This window comes from Gobius niger (assembly GCF_951799975.1).
Source record: "Gobius niger genome assembly, chromosome: 16".
Classification (NCBI taxonomy): Eukaryota; Metazoa; Chordata; class Actinopteri; order Gobiiformes; family Gobiidae; genus Gobius; species Gobius niger.
In genome coordinates, this window is record NC_136867.1 from 12899365 (window position 1) to 12927302 (window position 27938).

Below are 27938 nucleotides of genomic sequence, written 5' to 3' on the forward strand. Positions count from 1 at the left end.
ATATCCTGCTGTATTACTCTGGTAAATGCAGCAGAATGAAGCAGTTCCTTACAAACAATCTGTTGACTGTTTGGTGTAGAACTACAAAGCCTAATGTTGTAATGGTGAGATATTGTACAGAACAAGTACCATTTTCAATATCACTGTCTTTGCTATGGCAAGGAAGAAATACTGAATGGCTTATTGATCCTGATCTTGATGAGAGGAAGAATATGTTTTGTTTATGGTCCGAATAAAAGAAAGAAAGAAAGAAAGAAAGAAAGAAAGAAAGAAAGAAAGAAAGAAAGAAAGAAAGAAAGAAAGAAAGAAAGAAAGAAAGAAAGAAAGAAAGAAAGAAGAATCAACAAGGCTGCACACTATATTGCCAAATTACACACTTTTAACACAGCTTATATATAAAAAACAAATGTACAAAACCATTATTTAATATGTTTAACACAATTTCATAAAAAAAAACAATCGTAATATCATTAATAATAAATATTAATTTTGCAATATTGAAGTTGAATCTTGTAGTTTTTTTTCACATCTTGTGCAGTTCCCTCTGTTCCTCTTTATGTATAATTATGTCTGTGTTTGTCCAAAGACAAACCTTTTGCTTGTCAAAGTTTCTTTGTGGTCACTGTATTTTTCACAGAATTTCCACAAACTCAGTATGCATAGATCATATAATAATGCTGCCTGAGCGAATGTGTGTGGGATAAGTTGTATTTCTGTTGACAGGATTCTGTGACCTTGTCATGCAGCAGTACAGCCTGTGTTGGTGCTAAAGCAGAGCGTCTGCTGTGTCCCTCTGCCTCCATGTCTCCTCCACGTCTCCTCCACCCCCTCACCAGAGGCCGGAGGTAGGAAATCAAACCAATTACGGTTGTATTTAAAGAAAATTGGAGCAGGCCCGGAAAAAGGGAGGTATTTATAAAAAAAAACACCAAAGAAACTAGCAGGGCCAGTGGGTAAAGTACAGTTTAAAGCTCAGGTCAATCACATAACCTGAATCTTTTTTTGCTTTTGGACTGAATTGTCAGATTTTGTGTAGCTCTGTAGCCTCTTCTTCTGTCATCAATCAACCCCAGGGAACTCTGTGACAACTTTTGTCAGAGCTAAACTCAACCTTTAATCTATAACTCAAGAAGACAGCTTCATTTCCATTTCATTTTAGTCCTTCAACTGTTTAAAGTACAAATGTAAGATAAAAATGGTGTGCGACCATTTGAATGATGTAATTTATTGGCTTACATTATAATTGTCCTGAATAGCAAAATAACTTTCACCAAATTACCAATTCATTTGAAGTTAAAAGAGGATTTTTTCCTATGTACACATTTTCTTTATTCTGACTGCTAGACTCAAATTTGAGAAACATAAATGTTTACTTCACATGCGCACAACATCGGGAGAGCAAGATGATCTGCCATTAAGGACGAAAACAAATGAGTGAGTGGGAGGTGTCCCCTGAGGAGCTCCATAGCTGCTACAGTGGAACCATGGGAACTGGTTATAGAGGCCTGCGGGGCAGACAGGGGGTGTGTAAGCCTGGCACATACACTGCACACTGCAGACACAAAGAGCATTTAGTCATCTCACCTGTCCAGCACAACAATGCCTCATGCTTTATTAGTGTCTGCCAGACGCATTTATCTGGCCCTGCTTTGATTCTTGTGATGACACAGTCTGGCCATTAAAGTGCCAAAATAGAAACTATAGAATAATGGATTGACTTTTGGTGAATACTGTACCTTGTTTTGGCTGACTTTAATGATACAAAACTGATTGGATTTTTTTTTTTTTTTTACACTTTACACATTGAGGAAATGCAAAACGTTTTTCGTTGTCTGCAAGAGTATGCAATATTATTCGAATATTTGGACCTTGTTTAATCAACCAAAAAAATCTACTTCTAAACTGAGCTACAACAATAGAGCTTGTGCTTGTGATGTCATAACATAGCAAAAGAAAATTGAGCGGCTTTGTCTGCAATGTTATTCTTGTGTTTTTCTTTGATTTGTCCATTCATTTGATGTTCCATTTCTATTTCTATATGAATAGAAAGAATCTGCAGAGCCTCTATAGAATGTTATTGCATTTGATTGAAAAGGGCTCTGGAAAGATTTCTGTCACTGCTCCCATCTGATACAAAACACACTGGAACTCTCTTTATTGTACTTGCTGTATGTCGTAGGTGAAAACATTAAGGCATGTGAACAAATTATTTGGCCAGTTCCCTGGCTCAAGCAGGATGTGAATGTAAACCTGGTCTAGAGGGACCACCACCCCCAGCCCGCCCCACACAGAGAACACTGGAGAAGGGCCTTCCTTAACTGGCACAGCGCAGTGGTGTGTTGTGTCTTGTTGGTTCAAATGTGGTGTTTATGAGGGACCCGCTCTGCACTACCGCTGGACAGTTTCTGAGGAACTGTCCAAATCTCAGAAAACACCATTCGGCAGAATCAGGTACTGTCTGTCAACATATGATGCTCAAAACCAAGCCATTGACCTAAGTGTTGTTAGTGACCTGCCAGGACCTTGTTTCAGTCTCTCGGAGAGATGTTCACTGTGGGAACTAGGCTGTGGTTGATGTGCTGTAAGGAGTGGTCTCTGATGACCTAACAAAGATGAGAAAGCACCTTCATTGGGACCCCTCTGAACTGGGACACTCCATTTCCTTTTTCAGTTCCGTGCCAGTGAGGAAGTTGGGCTCCGTCACTCGTGTGAGAACAGTTGCATCACAGCTCTGGTGGTTTCTTAGCCCCTGGCCCCTGTGTTTCTCTGTCAATTTGTGGGAACCCTGATGTTGGACCACAGCCTCTGTTCCCACCACTGCTCTGGTTAGAAAATAGACTTCTGGTCATGTACCATGCACCCAAGCCAAACTGGTCGCAGGCGGTTCCTTCTCATGGGTTCAGGCGAGCGGGGTCAGCGGCTGCAGAGGCCGTAGCGGTCATGGATGCAGGTGTGAAAGAATCAGGATCCGATGGTCATGAGAAATGACAAAGCATTCACTTCACATATTTCTTTTGTAATACACACTTTTTAAAACTGTTGGATTTCTTCTTCTCACATATTTAGATTCTCGATTGCGGTGGAGTGAGAACAAAGGCAAGATGAAGCCACGACAAAGACAGAGCCAGATGGGAGCCTCTGCTCTGCACATGTGGATGAGAGCGTTGAACCTCACAGAGTGTGTGAAGACAGCTGGAACATTCCCCTGAGCCCAGTCTAATTGAAAGCTTATCATCTTTCTCTTTGTGCTTCCTGGGCAGTGTGTGAGCAACAAGGCACAATACAAAGCAGAGCAGCTTAGACGCTTTGGTTGAGGAGTTTAGCGTTTACTGCGGTGAGTCTAGGATAAGGTTTAACAACAGGAGGCCGTGGGTGCGTGTGCGTGAGAGAAGATTCTCCTTTGGCAGTCGTGAAAATGCTTTGAGTGGCGAGTTAATTGAATACAATGTGTATCAAAGCCGCTAGTGTGTCCTAAGTCTTTGTTGTCCTGCCAGCGCTGCCCCCATAGAAGGCCTGACACGGACATGCGCAAAGGAAGCACACTACAGGCAGTTCTGCTCCGAGCAAAAGAAAGAACAAAGACTCGTCCAGGTCATTTTAATACATGAAATAATAAAGGTCAGAACGTGTTTATGTACATCATTTGAACAGATATCAGACCACCCCAGTTGCATCAGAAGTGTTTCATCTTGTGGCTGGACATCAAATGAGCCAAACAGATGCCAGCCGAGCTACATAAATTATCAACCACCGAGCTGGTAAAAATGTCAGCGACATTCCATCTTCTTGTGGATTATTTGCAACAAGTGACAACTCGCTTGAATGTGGGAGCTGCCAGGGCTGTGGTGGTTTCACGTCGGGTGCTGCCGCTCCGACTGAGCTGTTTCCATCCACAGTCGGGAACCACAGTCGACTCGTAGCTACACTTTCCAGTGATTGAAGGGGATCTGTAGATGTGACAATAGAAGGATTTAATAACCTTTCATTTAATAACATTCTCCAGTTTAGCTTATTAGTTTTAGTCATAAATGTAGGTTGTGATAAGCTGCACCTAGTGATTCATGTATTAGTAGTATTACATATTTGTTTCAATGACTCAACCAGTCAAATTCCAAGGCGATTAAGACAAAAAAGAAAGTTGAAGCCGATGAACTCAACCCTGTGAAGGATTGCTACAGACATGTTAGGAAAGTTAGGAATGAGTTTAAACTACAACCAGCATTTTTAATTTAGTGGCTTCCTCTTTCATTGTTTGTAATGGTAGAGGTATTGGCCCTTTAAGTATTGAAAAAGTTAAATACATTTCTTGTACACTGTAAACTGCTTTGGTGTCTGTGTAGAGTCTGTGTATCGAAGGGTCAGTTCATGCAGATCTTGTTAAGCGAATCAATATTTTCTTTGTAGAACAGTCAAGACATTGGCATTATTTTTCTTTATTAAAATGATTGAAAATTACATAGTCCGCAAACATTACTTAAGCACTTAGGAGGCATTAATGGCAAGACATACATACGTAAAATTGATAAATTAACCTCTGATGTACATGCTTTGAGTATGAAGACAGAATGAGATGAAACATTGTTTTGTAAGAAATGTCCTTTTTTTCCTTTTTCTTTTGAACTTAATATACACCATACAACATTTTGTACTTTTTGGCTTCTGTGATTGAAAATTAAGTTGCTCATCACACATTTTCATACTCATCTAAACAGTAATACAGGCAGTTGTAAAGCTCTTTGGTTTCTTTGGAATCACCATACAGTTTTGTATGGTTTCACTAGCTGCATGATTTTTGCCCATAATAAATAAACCTTTCAGGGGAGAAAAAAAAAAGCAACAGGAATGAAACCTTTACAGTAGGCACAAGAATAAAGCAGAGTCTCCTTCAAATCTCATCAGAAAAGCATTCGGTGAATCTGGCCCTTGCATGGAGTGATGAATGCTAATTATCCAATTCATGTAGAAAAAACAAAACTAAAACATTTTTGAGTCCTGATACCAGCAAAATACTTGCCAACAACACAGGCTAACGTGTATGTGTAGGTGATTGAACTACTGGCAGAGCAATGAGCCCTTGGCACTGGAGGCTAGTAAATTAGACTGGAGAAGACTGCAGAATTAGGACCATAAAAGCTTCAAAGCACTCGCGGATGATTATGTAGAACAAAGGGACTTGGGAAGGTTTTTCTTCAGCATAACTGCCCTTGGTGTTTGTAAGAAGACACCACTGTAATCCCACCTTCTCTTTCCATCCCTTCATCTCATGTCCTCCTGGAGGGAAAGCTGTCTTCTAACTAAAGGCGTAGGACATCAGGATGAGGGAAATGTCCTCATAAACTAAGTGCACGTAACCCATTTTATTTGACTTAGGGCAGGAATGCTTATATTTGGCTTTATAAAGATACTGTAGTCGTACTCAAACACATGAGAAAGCATTCAAATAAATTAGTGCAAACAATGAGCATTTGGCTTAAATAGCACAGCTATGAAATCTTTGGTAAGAAGAAACAACACAATGTTTGACAGCCCATTAAAGGAGTAGTTAATAGTGCATCAAAGCTGCAATGAAAGACAAACATTGAACGTGATTTTCATAATTTAGTTGAAATATATTACACAATTCCAAAGTTGCACTAAGAAAGTGTGGTAGAAATTTTATAGATAAAAACAATGACTTAAATGCCTCAATGTTCTGAATATAAGCAAGCATTTTCTTAAGGTCTGGCTCAAATAAATATTGGGGAAACAAAGGTAAAGGCATCTTCAAAATGTGAATTAAAGGTAATATAGGTAAACTTAAGCTGAAAGCACACATTGGTTTTGTACATTCTTTAAAAATCTGCCAAAGATTGAAATAAATTGAACAGACTAGAAACAATATTTTACCAGAAAAATAAATGGTCTAAATGGTTTTGAAGATGTCTGTGATGCAGCAGTTTTTTCCCCCTGTATTGTAACACAGAGATTTTATTTACTGAAAAATAAATTAATTGTCACAAATGACGACCAGCAACAAAATCCTGACGTAAGTTGTACTTTGTTTCTAACAGAAGTCCAAGCTTAAAGGACCTTTTTGCTACAGCAGTACAGCCGGTGAGCGCTGTTGAAGTCTGCGCGAAGAGCAAACATGAGTCTTTTCTCCAGCTCGGGAGGTAAGTCTTTAGACGGTTCAGTTCATCATCTTTACTGCAACCTTCTGGATGTAGTAGTTCATCTCTTTATGTGGCGTTGCCTGGCTGACTGTCTCTTACTTCATTTAAACTGTATGGCTGTTATAGTTGTCAATCATTTCAGCATAGTACCAAGAGTTGCGTTGAACGTGTTTAAAAAGTACATTGCAGATCATAGTAAGCGCAGGTATTAAAAAGGAACCATGCACCATTACGTGAGTCTTTCAGTGTTCAGTTTTGTCCAGCACCCTCATGAACATTTCTCTCTCTGGCTTGAGTCAGTAAGGCCTCCACACGGACTCGTCCAGGCGTCCCGGGGCGCTCATGGCTGTGGGGGAGTTGCTGTGGCTGCCGTCCGCCTCCACACCTTCGCTCTGGCTGCTCAGACCCGGGTTCATCAGGCTGTTGGCCCCTCCGGCGCCCGCCGCCCCCGAGCAGGACAGCAGACGAGTGGGGGAGCGCTCGCCTCCAGTGTTTCCTGGGGCCACCATGGAGAACTGATAGGAGCCGGATCCTGTGCCGTAATACAGGTAGGAGTTGGACTGGAAGTTTTGGCCCTGATTGTTTGAATATGGCGGCGGCAGGTAGGTGTGGTATCGTGAAGAGGCTGGCATGCTGAGGCCGCTGATGCCCGTGCTGGATGTGTTAGTGGAGTAAGGAAAGGCTCCTGGGTAGTGCATGCGTGGATCTGAGAAGCGCGGGTCAGTCAGTGGAGACAATGAAGGGAAGGTTGTCCTCTGTTGAAAGATGTCCGTAGTGCCTGGAAGCAAAAAAACATACGGTAGATGATTAATTCAAGCTATTCTACACAGTGTGTAAAAAGTTAGAAAAGTTAGATATAACATGTACATTTGCATAATTTCAAACTCCTGGGTATTGTAACTTTCTGAATGATAAGGATTTTATTTGACAATAGGAACTGATCATGAAGAAACCCCTTTTCGCCATACTCATGCCTTTGCAGTAATTAAAATTTTCCATCCTTCCATATGTTCAAAAGCGGAGGACAGTCTTTGTAAGGCCTTGAAAAGAAGCATTGTTGTCTCTGAGGGCCCTTTGTGTAAACACCAACATCTTCTTGCTCACCATAAATCATACATTGACAACAATACCAGACAATGACAACCGCAACATGACAGAGCAAAAAGTTCAATGAAGTCAAAGCGAAATAAAACGTGGTGTGTGTGAACCAATTCCAAGCGGATAAAACCGGACAGACAAGGCAGCGCTGCTCGTCTTCGTAACCTGCACATTCTTTTGTGTATTCAGGTGACTATTTGGGACAACAGTATAATATAGTCATGGCGGATTTGCAATGCTAACCTTATCGTTCTAATCATCAAGGTGTGAAGAACCTTGATTGTCCGGTTATTGTCATCCACATCAATGCAGAGAGTGTAAACAAAGCATTACTTGTCAGCAATAAATACTTCTACCTGTACGCACTGTGCACGACACAAAAGAAATGCTCCTCATACCTCATCCCGCTGGGTACACACCTGTTAGCTCTGCGCCAGCGCGGTTGCCAGTTTTTGTTTGTCTGCATGTATCTTTGTCGAGTCCAATATGCTCACATGATGTTTAGTGTAAAATGTGGATTTGAATGCCAGAGAAAGGGAGCTTGTATTTGTGAAATAGCAAGCACTTGCACGCCATAAGCCTGAGGGGGGGAGCATGCCAAACTTGCGTGCCACAGTCTTGTTGAAATGTCTTTTCCCTATGTCTGGAGGACTGGGTCCATTTTCAGCTACCAAAGTCTGTTCTTTTTGCAATTTCCATGACCCTGCTGCTTTTTCTACCCGAGAACACACTGCTACAGCAGAATTCCCTCTTCCTCTGAGATGTGGGCGTTATGTGGTAGTGGGGGGGCTGTTTCTTTTTCCAGAGTCTACGAGGCACAGAGCTTCATATCTGATTTCACGTAAAGAAAATCCAAACCTTCAGCCCCTGTTGATTCAAGAGTAGTGGAGTTGGACCTTTATTTCCAACCAAAAGTCCCCAAGTACCCAAAAGTCTTGTGTTTTCTCTGACTGTCCTTCATTTGCCTGTGCCAAATACAGGCTTAAGGGTTAAAATGGGGCAGGACTAGTGAACTAAATGGCTCTAGCTGCCACAGCCCGCCTCATGATTTTAATCCAGTTGGAGTTGTTGGAACTAAGTGTTGGCTAAACTGGGCTGTGGGTTGACTTCTGCATTCTGTCAGAGGAAACTGGACTGGACACTTATCACAACACTTTAATGGGCTTGTGCTATATCAAAGCATTGGCTGGGAGCCCACAGCCACGTACAGTGCAGTAGCTCCCTCTGGAGGACAGGACTAAACAACCCGGGAGAATTCAATAGCAACTTTACGCACAAAGCATTTTCCTTCTCTTAATCAACACATTCCACCCTCCTTTCTAATCACAGCATCACCATTGAGGCTACGGTAGCTTCTAGCAGAGAGAGCTTGTCTCTGAAACTCACCTAAAACCACACACATGATCTGTTTCAGCCTTATCATGTGCTGAATAATTTGCTAAAACAGAAGAACCAAGATTGCTGATAGTTGGCTCTACTTACCATTTAGGGTGTAGCTAAATAATTATCATTATTTAGGGTGGAAAATCAACTTCTACTCAGAACACAGTGTACTTGTGTGTGCTCCTCATTTATTCTATGACAAAGGGTGGAGTCAACAAGTCCACTACTCCACAGTCAAGCGTGTAACCCATGTATGACTGGAGGTTTGCCTGATTTGTTTATGGGAGAAACTGATTTTGGTTGTTAACATACAGCCGAGTTGGAGGCGGTCGCGTCCGTGTGTGATCGAGTGCAGGTCGTGTGTGTGTGTGTGTGTGTGTGTGTGTGTGTGTGTGTGTTGTGTTTGTTGGCTTGTGGTGACGGGCAATGGCAAAATGCAAATCCATGCTCTCACCTGTGAAATGTTTACTCAGGGTTGATGCAAACTGTGACGGACTGCGCCCAGGGAATGGTGTCTCAGGCAAATAAGGAGAAGGGATGGAAAGAGAGAGAAGCCCTAAGCGCAAGCAGCTACCTACATATGCTGCTGTGTGAAGTCCAATCATAGCAGAAACGTCCAAATATAAACATGGTTGCCAATAAGCAGTCAGATGTCAGAGAGGGGTAGTAATGATTTTGAAAAGGCAGTGCATGTAGCACAGAGTAGGAGAGCAAATGAACACAAATGATCTGCAAGTGTTTATTTAGGAGCCAGGGCTTTGGGCCTGAGCATCATGTCACATGCAAATGATAATCACCTCTCCTGTGGCACTGTGGCCAACCGCTTAGGAGCCTCATCCATGTGGCGAGTATTATCATGAGGCTGCTCAACAGTTTTGCATGCCCCCACTCTGACATGCTTTATGGGCTGTATAACAATTGTAATTTTGATTTACTCACATTTTGAAAGTGTATAGCCTATAAGCTTTGACATGACCAGATTAATATATTGGAGTTTATGCACTTCCCGAGCTACCTTACATTTTGGATAGGACAGGGGCTTCTGATACAGTAAATCAACATTGATGTTATACTGCCAAAACCCTCATTTCTTCTGTTAATGTTTTACTTCGACTCAACTGAGGAAAATGATGAACTCTGAAAAGAGATTCATTTTGTTCTGCATAAAGTTAGAGTTGCCTTTTGAATTCTATGGAGAAGAATTGAAAGAATGCAGTAATGATTGTGAAGTTTAAAAGAAGGAAGAAGAAGAAGGGTGGTGGCCTGCCTGGAATGTCCTGGATGTAGTGAAGTGCTATGAGCTGAATGGGAACAGACTCCAAATTGGCCTTTCCAGCTTCTCTGCTTTGTTTAAAAGATTGGATTACTCTGTTTTTTAATTGAACTAGTTATATGTTTATTGGGGAAAGTCCAATGTTGTGATTTGCTGTAGAAACACACTTTCATGTAACCGTGTTTGAGGAAAATGTCTCACCCGGCCATCTAAGGTCCTCTTCTACTTTGCATGTCTTCAGAGCTGGAGTGTCCATTTGCTCTTGCCAAAGAGCTGCTGTGAAACAGAAATTTAACAAAATACATTCAGCAAAGTGATTGAATGTTTCATCAATGAGTCACATTTCTTCAGTTCAGCACATTCATGTTTGTGGTTTTCTACTAGTATCATAGAAAGTTAAAACTGTGATCCAAAAACTCCCTCACGACAGACTTGTCAAAATGGCAGGGACATCTGGTGGACTGAGAGATTTCTTTCTGTTATTGACTGACCTTTGCTGACTAAGCACTGAAGAGAGAGATGAGGAGGGTTTTTCACACTTGCATGAGACCAGCCTTGGAAAAACATGCTTGATGGCTGCATGGAAGATATTTTGGATCTTCGGTATGAGACTTATGGGCAAAGCAAGCACCTGTGAAGCTTGGCCGTCCGACCAATGTGTCATGAAGCCAAGCAGGGTCAAAGACACTACTGGCCCAACGCGTGGGACGCTCTTCACACTGAAAGGCCACACCACAGCATGTCTGCCACCAACATAAACTGTTTGCTCTCAGTCTGAGACTTGCAGATGTTAAGTGACAACTATTTTACTTCTAAAGTTATTTAAGAAAGGGAAAGGCCCCTTTACTCTACAGAGGTCCAATAGTAAGGTTCACACAATGGTTAATGCTTACATAAATGACCTCATTCAGAGAACCTTGCAAGCTGATGGTACGATTTGCTCAAGAAAATAAACATTTAGTTCAAATATTTTGATTGGAAAGCAGACAACATCAATACCAGGAATAGATTACTTGAGTTAACCCCTGGGCGGAAGTAAGAAAAGTGGCCCAGTGACAAACAAGTGGGAGAGATACAATGTGTCACTACTAAGCAGATGTTTGTAATGCCAGCCAAGCTTTCGTGACACAATAAAACAATTGCTCTGCTTTGAAGTGTCTATAGACGAAAGATTTTTGAGCCAAAATGGCGTCTGTCCTCATGACTGGATCCGGCAGCGCCTCTGAGACATGTAATGCGCCTGCTGTAATGAAGCGTATCATTGAGACACAGTGAATGCTGGCCCTTGTGCTGGCTTCCTGTTTCTCTTAGGCCCGAGGCGTCGCAATGAGGAGAGAATGTGCGAGAGAGAGAGAGAGAGAGAGAGAGAGTGAGGCAGAGCGACAGAAAGACTGCAGCAAGGAAAAGAGGAGAAAGAGAGCGTGTTAGAGAAGGAGCTGCATGGCCTTGGCTCCGCTATGTGGGACATTTGATATGTCTTTTGAGCCCTCACTTTTAACGGGAGCAAAAACAAACACATGGGCTGAAAAATCTTATGTTCTCTTGAAGAACTTGTCCTCCCGCCCTCTCCCCAGACTCAATAGAGACTGTTCATGGCGCACATGTAGTTTCTGTAATTGCTGAAATGTAAAACTAGCCCGAGTCTGATGTGAAATTATAACTTATACAAACAGTAAAGTCAGGTTAACAAGAACAGAACTGGTGTTTTTTCTGGAGCAGACTTCAAAAGATATTTTTTTTTATCCAAAAAAAAAGAAAAAAAAATCAGTTTGAATTATCCATCACACACTTGGAAGTGATGCTTTCAGTCACTATAACAAATAGCCTTCAAAGTAGTGAATGACATTGAAGTGTGTGCAAGAACACAAGTGTGTGAGTGGAGTAGATTTGTACCAGCTTGTATTGGCCTCTGAGTGTCTGTCTCCTGCTTGTTTTGTAGCCGACGCTGGCATGGAAGCCAACTTGCATAACCCCCAACACCCAAAGCCCACAGCAAAACTACCTGACAGCGTAAATTTCCTGAGCTGCTTATGCTCCTAATTGGCTGATCATGTCATTCTGGATGTGTGAATTTGTGTGAACCTCTCAGCTGCAGCAGTAGCAGCGTGCCACCTCAAACCTGGGGGGGCGGTCAGCTTGTTTATGTGGAGTAAACAGTGTGGTCACTGTGGATGAGGCGAGAGCATTCAACTACTCACGGCTGCTCCTCCATCAAACACCCTTTTTCAGCCTATGCACAGTTCAAAGGCCATAATCTAAACATACTGAATCATGTCTTTCACGCAAACAAACCTCGAGCAGGATGCAAGCATTTAAAGAAGCACTCTTAAATATAATATTAAAAACAATTTACAGAGAAATAAATAAATGTGCCAAGACAATAATATTTGGTTGAAAATGGTGATGTATAAACTAATGTGCTAACGCTAAAATCACACACGAGATAGAAGGCAAACAGTTTAGGTCTTGATTGTCTGAGTGTCAGATGCGCTTGGTTGCACTAAAATCCCAGATTCTGAGCTGTGTACACTCTCCCTCCTCCCTCTCGCAGAATCATTTCACATGTCTAGCAGGCTTACCTGTGGCCACAGAAGAACAATAACAAAGACTGAAAAAACAGCGTCTGCCAGGGTGCGCGATCCTGTCACTGCATGCACTGTAATGAGCTCTTAATTACCCTGTCTGTCTGGGGCACAGGCAGAAACCTTGCAACACAAGCACAAAACAGTCTGCTGCAATCATTTGCGTGTGTGTGTGCGCATTCATAACCAGGTCTGTGTTGTACGGCTGTCTGGAGCTGCGCTCTGTTGACAACAAAACGGACGGTATTTCATGCAGTAAAATAAAACAAGGTGGCCTTAGGGAGATGTGCCAGTATTTTCCTATTTTGTTGTCATCAACTGAAAATACAATCTTCAAATCCCAGATTATGTAAAACATATTTTGAAATAGCAAAACTGGAATCAATTTAGTTATGATGTGCTAATGGATCAACCATTGCTGGGCAATCCTCAAACAAACAAAGACCAAGATTAAGAGTATCTTCAAAATACAACCGTGTCTGGAAGAGCTGCCAAAAGCAGACTTGTGTGTGCTGTTGATATGTAAACACCTTCTGTGTCTCTGCACAGGATTTATTACAACAAGTCTATTTTTGCTTGGGCTTCCTCTCTAATGCTGTAATGTTGGGCATATCCTACCCGTCCTTCAGTCTGGGCTCATACACTTATAAAAGATGCACTCGGCTTGTTCTTTAATTGTTTTACAACTCTTGCCCTGCGGTACACCGTCATAACAATAATAACACTCTTTAAGGCGTGTGGTTTTCTCAACCTTTCCCATTCACACTCATATACTGCCTACGTCTTTCAGACAGCCTCCAGTTAGTGTTGTAAGATGAAGCTCAAGGCCTTTTTGTCTCCAAAAGTACCCTGTGATCTTAATGTTTTTTGAGTGCATACTATCAGTGTGTACGCGTATTGCCCCATTGCAGGCTTTGAAGCCTGTCAAGTGTATGACAGTGTAATTCCTGTCCTAATCCTCTGTGTGCAGACGTGAGTGGAGCAAAAGTGCTGCGCTTCATCTTGTGTCTGGAGTCTCGACCAAATCTGGGTACTGCTCCTGCCCTTTTTTGTGTTATATTGACAGACAACAATTTGTGAATCCGGATTGTTTTAACTTGGCATTGGTCAGTGGTTTTCCTAAATTCATTTGAGATCTCACAGTGACCGTCCAAAGGAACACGATACCAACACTCAGTGGGAACATCGGCGAGCATGTTCTGTGCAGTCAGCTGATAGATATGTCCATAATGGTGACTCAGCTCCAGCACAAGGCCAAACATTGGTATATTGCAGCTATAGAGTCCCTCCCACATGCTGCCAAGAGTCCCAAACAAGCCCTTCTGTACACAGCAACATGCTGATACAAAGGTGATGAGATTCATTAGCTCGCATGAGAACCAGAGAGTGGGCGGGGAAGCAGGGCACTGTGTGTTTTGTCTGCATGCTTCCAGACATGGCATCCTGTTAAAGAGGCTCTGACATATGACAGAGAGAACATCACCCACACAGCTGTCCACTGCTCCCATACACACAGCCCGAGCCTCAGCCCCATCGCTCTGACGGTGACGTGACTGCCAAGGTAACAGGCGGCTGCTACATTCCTGCTACTGTAGTAGTGCCCTGTGGAGGACAGCTCTGGAACATAGACCAACTTGGTTTGGCACTGCCTTGCTACCACCTGGTCATGCAGTGAAACTGCACACTTAAGGACAAACAAAGTGGGGCATCTAGGGACAGAGATAATAGCCCCCCCTAAAAAAAACTCTTTTTCTGTCATGGAGATGATTCTCACCTTGTGGAGTGCTGAGGTGGCTTTGATGAATGGAGCGATTATTATTGACTGAGCCTATCCTCATTGTCCGGTAACGCTCAATCTCAGACAGCCTGTCAGAAAACTGCATCTTCTGAGGGTCTTCCATTTTGACCCGGTGTCCTGAAATTACATAAAACACACAACACGTTACATCGGCAACACATTATACCTTAAACTAAAACTCATTACTCTTTGAGCTTTCATTATTTGCTCACTACACCCACCCACCCACACACACAATGATGTAAGTATAGGTGCCTCGCTTTCATTCCCAGCCTCCAAACACCAAATATTATTAGAATGTTTTGAGACCTTGGAATACATTTGCTAGACACTGTTATTCGCGCTGCACCTGTCGTAGTGTCACTCTGACAACATCATTTGAAAATGGAAATAGTCTATAGTAATAGTTCTAATCTAGTAAACTGCCGTGTTAAGGATTGTGGTCCAGTCCCAGTGAAACAATGGAACAGCCCTAGCGCTTTGTCCCGTCCATGAAGAAAGAACTCATATGTACACATACACATACATCCACTTGAACACACCTTAAACGTCAGACATGAGTCCGGATGAGGGCTCTGCCTCTAATGGGAAGCCGAGATTTTAATGTAACTATCAATGCACCAAAACTGTGTGCAATCTAGCATGTATACATTCTGTGGTTTTCTCGCTGGCATCTCTGTAGAGTAGCCTAATGTGAAGTAATGGCTGTATTTGAATATTTTATCACTATATAAAGGGGGCAAGCCAGACGGACCAATATGGATTTTGCCCGTCCTTTCTCCTCACTGACCCATGGGCAATATATCTTCCCTCCGAGGCTGACCCATGGGTAAAGTTTCCTCTCGTTTACCGCTCTGTCCATTTGTTTGTGCCCGCCACCTCCCTTACATCCTCTCTACCTCGACTGTATAGAAAGATCCAGCTTCTAACCCCCACTGACTTGAGGCGAGTCTCAAAAAAAAGAGCATGCTGGCGTTCACTTTAACAGTCCAATACTGAAGAAACTGAGTGCTCTCAAAATTCTGATTTCCAAAGGAGTGACGACATGCCAACAGAGAGATTTGCTGTTATAGTTTGTAGTGCAATATACTGTAGATCAAATAATTAAGACTTTTTTGTTGTTGTTTGTTTATAGGCTTTTCCTTTTAAACACTGTAATGAAGGCCAGAGTTGTTCCTCAAATGGACTCTGTGCGCCTCTAGAGCAGGCTCCATTGCCCACAGTGTGTCTACTGTGTGCTCCAGTCCGAAGCAGGGGAGCAACCCTCCAAATATAGTCTCTCTATGTATCCGTGTGTAGTTATTAAGAGATTTACACCACCTCAAACATCTGAGGTCAAGGAAATGATACATCCCCCTACAGAGAGCAAAAAAATGATAATTGGACCGTTTTCCTCTGGCCATTGGTGGTCTACGGCAAGTCTGGCTGCTCTTGAGGATGAAAGTGATCATTCAGCTGGCCACAAATGCACACTTGAGTCTAGATCCCAGGACCCAGCTCGAGCAAAGGTCTGGTTTTCTGTTCGGAGGAGTTGATCTTCACCTTTATTCGATTTATCGCGCTCAAATTAAAATACACGATGGCAATGAATTATATACAAACCCTGTAGTCTAAACCTGTTTAGCTTGTGTTCTTGTGTTAACACACTCCTGGTGAAATCTGCACTATGAACTGAATCCCGATTTTAATACTGCAAATCTAAATAGACTTACTTATGCTGTCTCACACTTATCTACTTTTGGAGTGGAACTGTTGCTCTGTGCGTGTTGCAACATAAACAGCTACCAACAGAATGGTTTGACTCTATTTGGCTGTTCTTGTGCTGTTAAACCATGTGTTAATATTGTTTTTGGCCGTTTGACCCCACATCAGCCACAGTTTTCCAGGTTTGACCACCAACATTTGACTCGTACTGTATAGCTGGGGGGCCAGAAGGGTGCTGGCACTCAACACTAGCCCTCATTTCAGAGGGGTTTCTGTGGTCAGATGAATTTTTAATGGGTCAGGGTGCACTTAGGAGAGAATGCCCTGTTTTTCTCTCTATGATATCATAACCACAAGATAGAGTTGGGAGATGGGGCCTGTGTGCACATGAGTCCTAAACACTTGCGCTCAATAAGCGGAGCCAAAATGGATGCTAACGGTTGTTGATTTACTAGCCCCCTCCTAGAGCAGTGGTCGCATCATTTGAAAGCATTAGGGTACTCTATGAAAAATACATAAAATGCTTAAAATATCTTGTATTAACAATGCACTCTGAGACTCTAGTTTTGGAAGAAAATTTACATTTACATTAATGCTTTTCTCCTGTTAGCTTTAAAGCGACTGGTATAATTGTGAGTGATTGTGAAAGAGCACAATTGAAAACGCTGCCGTAGCCCGGAGAGCCTTCCCTCAACAATGTTCATATCAGCTCAAGCCAGAGTCTCTGTTTGTGCAGTAAGGTGACAGCCAGGCCTTAAACACTGACGGCCAGATTCTCTTGGTTTCTCTCAGTCTGCCTGCCTCAATGTCTATGAAAGAAAGAAACATATGTTCACGTCCGAAGGGAGACACATTAAACACAAGCTCTTTTTAGTAAAGGGCTGAGCGCTTTTTCAGGAGCAAAGTGAAACTCTATCTGGACGGCAAAGGGCAATACGTGCTTTGGCTCAAACCCAAGTCTGCACAGAATATATTTGAAGTGTAAATATTTGTATTCAATGTATAAATGGACTTGATAGGACCCTGATAACAGACTTGAATTGGCTTCAAGTGCATGTATTGCATTTAAAACTATGTCTGGCCTGTAGTCTTGTGTGGTTTAGAATTACATAGAAAAATGCCTGACCCCTAAAAAAAACATGGTTTGGTTTTGAAGATACTTTGCAACATGTAATTATTATTTCTTTTTTTTAACAGCCTACGATGCAGGTGACAGTTGAACACATTCTAGAGCAAAACTATCTTGCAGCAAGCAAACTTCCTTTGCTCTCAACAGACGCGGCAGAGGTTTCAACATCTGTTGAGCTAAAGCTACACCTGTCTTCCACTTCCTACTCTTCAGCAGACTCGGTGTTTTGACCCTGTGTCTGACAAACGCACTTTCTTCCACATTTTTACTTCTGCATCTTGATGACTCTTCCCTGTGTAAGGCTTAATAACAATTTTATACCATTTTGTGATAAGAAATGCAGCAGTAATCACAGCCTGGCAGTATATAAAACAGGAGTCACTCTTTTGAGGCTGACCCACGAGGATGTGGCTTTACCCTCGGCTGAAGATTGTGGCTACCATTTCTGGCGCAGTTTCATTACTTCACGCTACCGCATCCTAACATTGAATTACATTTCTACTTACTTACGCGTTTTTCTGGGTGGTATCTACAAATATTTTGCCTTCATTTATCTCTTGTCTGTAGCCCACCCTTTGAAGGCACAGTTGAAGGGCTGTCAATGCCTGGAGCACCACACTCCGATGCATCAGTCCCTCTGGGAATATTAAGTGCGAAAGTGTGAAAGTCCCCTACTAGGCCTAAAACACAAGCCCGACACAGCGGAAATTGCTACATGTGGCTGTTTGAGCAGCCTTCCTTTTCTGATAAGACATAAAGAGGAGCAGGAGTGTCTGTATTTGACATTGCAGTCACACAAGGGCACTACTATGAGAGACGGGTTCAGACATGTTGTTTTGAAAAGGGGTGCCATATAAAGCCCAAACACCATGATTCTTTAACAACAGAAAACCCGTAGCAGATTGATCGCAATCACCTGTCTTTTGTCCTTTTCTTCAATGGCTTTTATGTGTGGGTAACTGTCTTCTCTTTGAAACTTAAGGTGTGTTGTGGGTGCTCTATTTTAGACCCTCTTGGCTGCTTGCCTGACAGCTTAGTAGATTTCTCAGTTCTGCTTGCTTTGGTTTTGTGTAGCACTGAGCATATTTTGGGCTTGAGTCATAATAAAGTAGTAACCTGCAGTAATTGGCATACTTTGTACTCATGTATACTAGGGCAGCCGCATCTGCTTGTGACTGCATAGGTTTGTGGGAAAGGAAACACAGCTGCTGTCACATAGAGACAATCTGTCAAACAATGTTGCCTTCACACCTAAGTGTGTACTTGTACACAATAAAGTGCCACAAGTATCTGTTCCATAACACACCCTCAGCATGACAATCGAGATCTCAGGTGCTTTTTATAAAAGGTGTGAGATGTGGCAATGTTCTACTGAGAAAGCTTGTTGTTGTTGAGTGTGACATGCTGTCCATGCAGCTGACCTCTCTTTATTATAAACGTAAACTTTAATTTACATTTACAATAAGGATTATAACTTTCTATCATTAGGCCTGAGCACCATCAGGGTTAATTGTATAGCACTGCATGGTAATTGGACATCAGTGCGGGATGCAAAGTGGCAGTATTTTTCTTGCTGTTTCTGACAATTAACGGCTGAGGAAATAAATGTCCAAAATCACAAGGTAGTACCGTTCATCATTTCCATTAACTTTGCAAGTGCCTTCTTCCTTCTAACAGCCTCCCACACCATCCTCAGAGCCTGTACCTCAACATAGAAATGTGTTTATTGTCCTAAAGAAAATATTCCTCCACTCACTGGGCATTTATTTTTTTAAATAGATTTCGAAACTTTTATTGAATTACTGCTGAAAGGCTGCAATGGTTGAATCCTACGTGGGTTAGTGTAAATATGAGTGAACACATACAGAGTGGGCATTTTTCTCCCCCTCTTAGGCAGGTAAACAGGAACCACATTTGGCCTGTTAGTTTGGAGGGTTGTGTCCAGTAAAAAAGTGGACAGAAACATAGGAAACCAAAGCACTGCCAACACAGTTCTGTGTGTGTCTTTCACTGTCACAAATCACATAAACCTGCATACTTCTAGTAGTTACACAGAATTGAACAGGGTTCAAAACAGATGGTGTTGAAACCTCAACAGCATCATGTTCATAAATACCAGATTGTAGCCCAGAAATAATTTACAACATTGGCCTGAGGCATGTCTTCACACGAAAATAAGCAAGTGGGTAACATTTTACCTGAACTAGTATTGTGATAATTAGGCCCGAGCGGCCTGCCGTCGCAAGGGCCTATTGTAATCGCAATCACAGCGCAGTGCGCGCAGCGCACTGAACCTAAGTGCGCGGAGCGCACAAAAACAGCGCGAAGCGCTGTCCCCATGTCAACCGTAAACTCACCGTGCAAAACAGTGACAGCCCACACCAGAGGTGTGGGGCCTTTATACTTATTATTGCATTAAAATGAATTGGGGTATACAGTGTGAATGGGGGTATATAGTGGATGACGAGCGCGAAGCGCTCGTCATCCACCCAGGACCCCCACGGATGCGTGCGGATCGTTGAAAGCTTTCCAAAAATGTATAATATGATATCGTCGCGAAAGCGACGATATTGTTTTTGTAAAAAATATTATTATTATTAGGCCCGAGCGGCCTGCCGTCGCAAGGGCCTATTGTAATCGTAATCACAGCGCAGTGCGCGCAGCGCACTGAACCTAAGTGCGCGGAGCGCACAAAAACAGCGCGAAGCGCTGTCCCCATATCAACCGTAAACTCACCATGTAAAACAGTGAAGCCCACACCGAAGGTGTGGGGCCTTTATACTTATTATTGCATTAAAATGAACGGGGGTATATAGTGTGAATGGGGGTATATAGTGGATGACGAGCGCAAAGCGCTCGTCATCCACCCAGGAGCCCCAGGAGCCCCACGGATGCGTGCGGATCGTTGAAAGCTTTTCAAAAATGTATAATATGACATCGTCGCGAAAGCGACGATATTGTTTTTGTAAAAAATATTATTATTCTTTCTTTCTTTCTTCTTCTTCTTCTGCTCTTTGAGCAGGAATTTGACCCCCTGAACATAGTCAAAAACTCACCAAACTTTGCCCAAAATTCAGGTTCGGTGAAAAATTAATTAAAATGTGTGTTTCATATTGGGGAAAAAAAAAATGGCGCGACAGCGCCACCTACAAAAGTGAAAATACATTACGCCAATGGGGGAGGGGCCGAGGTAAACTTTGTCGTAGAGCGACGAGATTCGGTACAGATATTCGTCATGTGACGACCAAAAAAAAAGATTATTGTGGCCACGCCCCCTCACAAACCGGAAGTCCGCCATTTTGACAGGAAGCCCGGAGAATGCTGAGTCAGCGTTTTCGCTGACGTCGCATTTTAACGAACTCCTCCTAGGGCGTTTCACCAAATAAGCTCAAAATCGCTCCAGCTCATCTCGAGATGTGGGGCATCAAAAGTTATCCAAATTTTTTGGCTAAGTTTTACGGTTTGTTTGCGGCGAAGCCGCAATCTTTCCGAAGTATTTTGCGATTCATCAAAAACTAAAAATCGCTCCCATTCGCACAAACAAACTCCGATTAAAAATCGGAAATATACATTTTATTGACCTTTCACCCCTGGACGCAGCAAATGCGAATTAGTAACATTGGGTGCGATAGCGCCCCCTCCAGGTGCAGAAGAAAAAATGCATTATGGGAAAAAAATTAGTTTGTCGGAAATGGATGAAATTCGGTACAAAAATAGTTGACGGCATCCCGATCCAAAAAGCCAATGAGACCCATATCGTATTTTGTACGGTGTTGCCATGGTGAATCAAAATACATTGCGTCGATGGAGGCGTGGCCAACGCCAACTTTGTCGTAGAGCAACGAAATTCGGTACAGACATTCGTCATGTGACGACAAACAAAACATATTATTGTGGCCACGCCCCCTGACAAACCGGAAGTCCGCCATTTTGACAGGAAGTCTGGAGAATGCTGAGTCAGATTTTTCGCTGACGTTGCATTTTAACGAACTCCTCCTAGGGCGTTTGACCAAATAAGCTCTAAATCGCTCCAGCTCATCTCGAGATGTGGGGCATCAAAAGTTATCCAAAGTTTTTGGCTAACTTTTACGGTTTGTTTGCGGCGAAGCCGCAATCTTTACGAAGTATTTTGCGATTCATCAGAAACTAAAAATTGCTCCCATTTGCGCAAACAAACTCCGATTAAAAATCGGAAATATACATTTTTTTGACCTTTCACCCCTGGACACAACCAATGTGAAAAAGTGACACTGGGCGCGATAGCGCCCCCTCCAGGTGCAGAAGAAAAATTGCATTATGGGAAAAAAATTAGTTTGTCGGAAATGGATGAAATTCGGTACAAAAAAAGTTGACGGCATCCCGATCCAAAAAGCCAATGAGACGCCTATCGTACTTTGTACGGTGTTGCCATGGTGACGTCCGGGGCCCCCCATGTTATTGTAATGGGGCTGACACATAAATGTCACCTTATGCAACATTACAGCGCGTTAGCGCCCCCTGTCAGGAGCTTGTGGACAGTGGACATGGAAGTACGGCCCGTCAGGGGCGTCTGATGCTAATTATGAAATTAAAAAGATTACGGGCGCGCTAGCGCCCTCTGCAGGCTGGAGCCATTGTTCACATGGAGAGGCTAAAAATGTAGCTGAGATGTTTGCGCACAAAGATTAATGGCTCATCAGGACAATAAAATGCAATTCGTTCACGCTGGCGCCTTAGGTACGGTTATATAGAGGTGCTAAAGGAGGCACGGCCCGCGAGGGCCGTTCGATGCCGCTTGCGGCTTTAATTCTTTCTTCTTTCTTCTTCTTCTGCTCTTTGAGCAGGAATTTGACCCCCTGAACATAGTCGAAAACTCACCAAACTTTGCCCAAAATTCAGGTCCGGCGAAAAATTAATTAAAATGTGTGTTTCATATTGGGGGGAAAAAAAATGGCGCGACAGCGCCACCTACAAAAATCAAAATACATTGCGCCAATGGGGGAGGGGCCGAAGTAAACTTTGTCGTAGAGCGACGAGATTCGGTACAGATATTCGTCATGTGACGAAAAAAAAAAAATATTATTGTGGCCACGCCCCCTGACAAACCGGAAGTCCGCCATATTGACAGGAAGCCCGGAGATTGCTGAGTCAGCGTTTTCGCTGACGTCGCATTTTAACAAACTCCTCCTCGGGCGTTTCACCAAATGAGCTCAAAATCGCTCCAGCTCATCTCGAGATGTGGGGCATCAAAAGTTATCCAAAGTTTTTGCCTATGTTTTACGGTTTGTTTGCGGCGAAGCCGCAATCTTTCCGAAGTATTTTGCGATTCATCAAAAACTAAAAATTGCTCCCATTCGCACAAACAAACTCCGATTAAAAATATGAAATATACATTTTATTGACCTTTCAACACTGGACGCAGCAACTGTGAAAAAGTGACATTGGGCGCGATAGCGCCCCCTCCAGGTGCAGAAGAAAAATTGCATTATGGGAAAAAAATTAGTTTGTCGGAAATGGATGAAATTCGGTACAAAAATAGTTGATGGCGTCCCGATCCAAAAAGCCAATGATACCCATATCCTATTTTGTACGGTGTTGCCATGGTGAATCAAAATACATTGCGTCCATGGAGGCGGGACCAACGTCAACTTTGTCGGAGAGCGACGAGATTCGGTACAGATATTCGTCATGTGACGACAAACAAAAAATATTATTGTGGCCACGCCCCTTGACAAACCGGAAGTCCGCCATTTTGACAGGAAGTCTGGAAAATGCTGAGTCAGCGTTTTCTCTGACATCACATTTTAACGAACTCCTCCTAGGGCGTTTCACCGAATGAGCTCAAAATCGCTCCAGCTCATCTCGAGATGTGGGGCATCAAAAGTTATCCAAATTTTTTGGCTAAGTTTTACGGTTTGTTTGCGGCAACGCCGCAATCTTTGAGAAGAATTTTGCGATTCATCGGAAACAAAAAATCGCTCCCATTCGCACAAACAAACTCCGATTAAAAATCGGAAATATACATTTTGTTGACCTTTAACCCCTGGACACAACAAATGTGAAAAAGTGACATTGGGCGCAATAGCGCCCCCTCTAGGTGCAGAAGAAAAAATGCATTATGGGAAAAAAATTAGTTTGTCGGAAATGGATGAAATTCGGCACATAAATAGTTGATGGCGTCCCGATCCAAAAAGCCAATGAGACCCATATCCTATTTTGTACGGTGTTGCCATGGTGACGCCCAAGGCCTCCTATGTTAATCTAATGGGGCTGACACATAAATCTCACATTCTACAACATCACAGCGCGTTAGCGCCCTCTGTCAGGAGCTTGTGGACAGTGGTCATGGAAGTACGGCCCATTAGGGCCGTCTGATGCTAATTGTGAAATTAAAAAGATTACGGGGGGGGTTGCGCCCTCTGCAGGCTGGAGCCATTGCTTACATGGAGGGGCTAAAAATGTAGCTTAGATGTTTACTCACAACGATTAATGGCATATGAGGGCAATAAAAAGCAGTGTGGCCACGCTGGCTTTCTCGGTAGGGCTATGGCGTGGATAGATAGAGGCGCTAAAGGAGGCACGGCCCGCGAGGGCCGTTCGATGCCGCTTGCGGCTTTAATTAGTTATTCTTTCTCAAACATCTCTAGATTAGTGTCTATTTGCAGTTGAAAGATAGCTATTCAGACGATCTTCAAAGAATCTACTTGATTCTGACAACATATTGTTTTTTATGTGACTTTTCTAACTTGTGTAGTTAGTCAGCGCAGCTTCAGTGAAGCTTTTGTTATGGCAAAGAATTTTCTGAAATTAATCCAAACCTACTCCACATTTACTGGTGCATTCCTCTGTATTTATCAGTTGGTCAATATTTGCTTTAAATCTAATCACTGGGGCCAAGTATGACACATCTGAGGTGACCCCAGGCAGAGGGAGCGCCACAGTCTGCAAAAGTTACAGTTATTTCACTTATAAACCATAAAAGTCACCCTTTATCGAGCATAATCTGTCTGAGGGTGGTTTTGAGGCAAACTATCTCCTTAACCAAATTGTAAATAAAATGATCATGAGTTTGATTGTTGAGCCTAGCCATTAGTCTTGCGTTTGTCTGGAATACTGTGTATCTTGTTTACAGCGAGACAGGCAGACAGGAAAGCACCCAGCATCAGACATGCCACTGGTTTTCCCCACCCCTGGCACTTCTACACCTGTAGGACTTTCTTTCAAAGACTCCAGCTCCTTTTTCCTACATCAAAGTTACCTTTGAGAGAGCAATTCACACTGAGGGTAAGCCTTTCATGTGATTTGTGGATCATGGGCGTGGCTCATGGAGTCAACTTAAAAAGATGGATACACCTGGCAGGTGCATGAGCTGGGCACTTGCACACGCAAATCTGTATGCAGCAACATCATGCTCTTTTTGTTTAGAGAGACGGCAATATCACAAGGAAAATAAAACAGCAAATGTCATTGTTTGTCTATTTGCATACTTTGTACAGTCTGTGTGTCAAATGCAAATAGAGTCAACCCGCCATCTCCCTCGTGTCATTCTGTGAGCCCAGTGAACACACCCAGCCAAATAAATAGCATCAACGCAGAATTTGAGACATGGTCCTATAGCTAATACTACACATGATTAACTATTTTATTGATGTAATGATTTTAATTAATTAATAATAGTTATTTGTAATTTAATACATTATTTCAAAAATATTTACAATTACAAGTTAATGAATAGTTAAATGTTTTTTTGTAAGAAGAAAGCCACTAGGACGTAGAGGCGGAGAAATGATTGGACAGCGTCTGTGATCAGGAAATTGGTAGAGAAATGGCAAAAATGCTGCTCAGCATTTATTTAGACTAAAGAGGAAGATATTACGGTTTCTGTTTACATTCACTTAAACATGTTCAAGTGTGAATGTGTGCACCCATGCATGCCCAGTTGAGTTTTACACACTCCGATGTATTTTGCAAAGCTATGTGTGCTTTGGCATATTGCTGCAGGCGAGATCTGCAGAAGTCCTGTCCATCAGGTTCTCCTGACTGGATCTGTAAACATTAATAAATCTCCTCCCCTTCAGTGCTACTTCCCACCACTGTATGGCTAGCAGCCATGCAAATGCCCTACACAAAACAGCCTGTAAATTTAGTGCGCGCTGTCCAGCTCACACGGGTGAGTACACAGTGACAAAGCCTGAACCTGGCACTAATGAGAAAAATATTAAAAGCGACAAATGGAGTCTCTTTGGATGAAAAACTGTGCTACTGCACCTAAACAGTCGTGTTGCTTAGTGCTTGTTTACTCATGTGTTTGTTTTTTATTCCTGTACACAGAGGCTTTGCGTCCATTTATTATTCCCTCATTTATTCTGATAAAAATAAACTAAATATGTTAATGATTTAAAGATGTCGGTGAATCTCTTCACAGCTCTCAGTTGACTGCACTTCTAAATTCTCCCTGGCCTATATTAAACGGTGTGACTTTATACAACGGCAGCGCCAGTGTAAAAGTAGCACACCCAGCTGGAGCAGTTACATCTGACAGACAGAGAGGAGACATTCTCAACCATCAGTTATTTCAAGCAGAGGCCCCAATAAAATGTCACAAAATGAGGCAGCTGAATAAACCTATTGAATAATACTCTATGCTTGTTGTTGGTAATTTGTGTAGCTTTCAGACTGTTCATATGTGCAGAGATGTCTGGGGTTCTGCTGCCCCTCCTTCTGTGCCACCATAGACTCCCACATGTGTGGCACTTCACTCCCCACTGCCGTTTTGTTTTGACTATAGGCTGAATCCACCCTGCCCTGAATATCTTCAACAACATGAGTCCAGACCACAACCTTGCACCAGCTGACACCTTAAACCTATATTTTGGATCTCCTACTACAAGATCTGTGTGATATCTACAGCTTACAGCTTGTATTTCTCACCTTAAGCTCAAAACTGTGGACATGCAACACTACCCTTGAGCAACTGACTCATTTGTGCAACCTACTTTTTCAGACACCAAACCACATCGCTGCCGCTGAGCAGCCAGTGGCACACACAACAGATACATCTTTCTCACTCTTCTCTGTGTTAAATCAAGGAGGCACTTATGTGGTCAGCAGGTAGAAGTCTCTGAAGCCCTGCAGAAGGCGCTGGAGGTGAAGAGGGGTGAGGAGGCTCAACCACCTGCGGCTTGGAAGCTCACTCAACAGCTCTTAGCGGTCTGCACTAATATACTTCACAGTGTCCTCCGGCCCTATCCCGCACCATGTACAAAATCACACACCCTGCTGTGAGCTGTGAAGGCATTGCCCATAATTTCGGCATAACTAAACCAATCCTTTATTTGCATCCCCAAATCACATGAAGAGCAAGCCACTGAATGTGGATCACACAGGCACATAAACCCAGCATTTCAAATCATTTCAATCTAGACTGGTTTTGCCTATTAAAGCTATCCTCTTTATTACTGTAAGTACTAATATATGCGCAACAAATGTCTTTATATTGTGATTTGTACTCACTTCGCGGCTCACGAGGTCCATCCACGGTGACTTTAATGGCGCGGTGGTATGTGGCCACTTGTGGCGGCCCAGTGAACACAGTGATGGTCAGGGTGAAGCTCTTTCCTGCGCAGAGCAATCATTTTAACTGTCTTTTATCTAATGCACTTTTTCTGTTACAAAAATAACCAATTAATAATCCTCGTTACTTTGTGCATATTTTGGCACTAAAAAGCCCGACAGGTGTTGAACAAGGTTACTGCTGTGTTTGGTTCCGGGAGGCCTGCTGCAACAGTTGCGCTAATTGTTGAACTGTCCCGCAAGTCCCGGCCCACAAGGAAAAAAATAAAGCTGCACTTAAGAGGGGCGTAAATGTCGTGTGTAACACTAGTTTTTAATATAGCCTAACCCGAATTTAAAATCACTAAATGGACGGACCCCCCTTGGCCAATATATATAGGCTAATTATCACATAGAAAGCCTACAGTAGAAAACATGCTATTTATAAAAGGTGGGCTCTGAGGCCTACATTTATTATTGGCAGCATAAACATTTAAAGGCCTTTCTAAACAGAGAAACGTCCCAACAATGAAGGTGTCTCGATAAATTACTTCGGGACGTAATTGAGGTGCCATGTCCTTCAGGCCTTTCCTCCTGGATAATTATTTTTCTTCCTTGGATTATGAAAATTACCAGTCACATCGAAAGAGTTCAGCGTGACACAAGCCAGATGTTCCGCGTGACACACGTGGACAGCAATTGGCAGTTTGCGGGCACTTGCTGTACTCCGCGCATAAACGATTCCACATTTAGTTTAGTCTGCCGCGTCTCTTTTTCTAATGCCACGATGTTTTTCACCGCATTTGTACAAGCAATTTAAGATGGTCTTTTTCAGATTGTTTTTTTTTTCATCCGCACCGTGATTTTGAAATGTAAAAATAAGGCCAGTAAATTGTCTGTATAAACTCAGTTTCAGTGTAATTGCGCCGTAATGCGCGTGAGTCATCTGCATAATCATTTGGGCTTTTCAAATCAAGTGCGCACACCTCGGCCGCTTCTTCCCACGAAGCGCAGGTCATTGAAGCGGGCCACTTGATTCTTCATCACGGCAGAAGCGTTCCTCAGCTCAGCAGAGTAGTTTTCATCGTTCCCAGCCATCACCGTCACCAGCGTCCCATCGGGCACGTCACCGAGAGCCACGACCTGCGCGCGGACACATAACGGCTCGGTCATTTGGGGTCACCAACACTTGCGTAAAACACCGAATTGTCTGGAGAACCCCTGGACACTAGGCCTATTTTAGTGTTTTCTGAATTATCACAATATTATGCGTAAAACATTCTCCTTC

General features: G+C 42.8%; 1 protein-coding gene across 1 annotated transcript in view; it reads right to left on the minus strand.

Annotated features, from left to right (window-relative positions):
* Nucleotides 1–4452: 4452 nt before the first annotated feature.
* runx3 (RUNX family transcription factor 3) overlaps nucleotides 4453–27938 on the minus strand; it is a 40393-nt gene continuing 16907 nt past the window's right edge. The window contains exons 4-8 of the mRNA XM_079572983.1: nucleotides 27637–27793; nucleotides 26612–26716; nucleotides 14263–14403; nucleotides 10108–10182; nucleotides 4453–6930 (exon numbers count right to left, since the gene is read on the minus strand). Of these exons, the coding sequence (XP_079429109.1) occupies nucleotides 6449–6930; nucleotides 10108–10182; nucleotides 14263–14403; nucleotides 26612–26716; nucleotides 27637–27793 (960 nt within the window). The 3' untranslated portion in view covers nucleotides 4453–6448. The remainder of the gene's footprint in view (nucleotides 6931–10107; nucleotides 10183–14262; nucleotides 14404–26611; nucleotides 26717–27636; nucleotides 27794–27938) is intronic.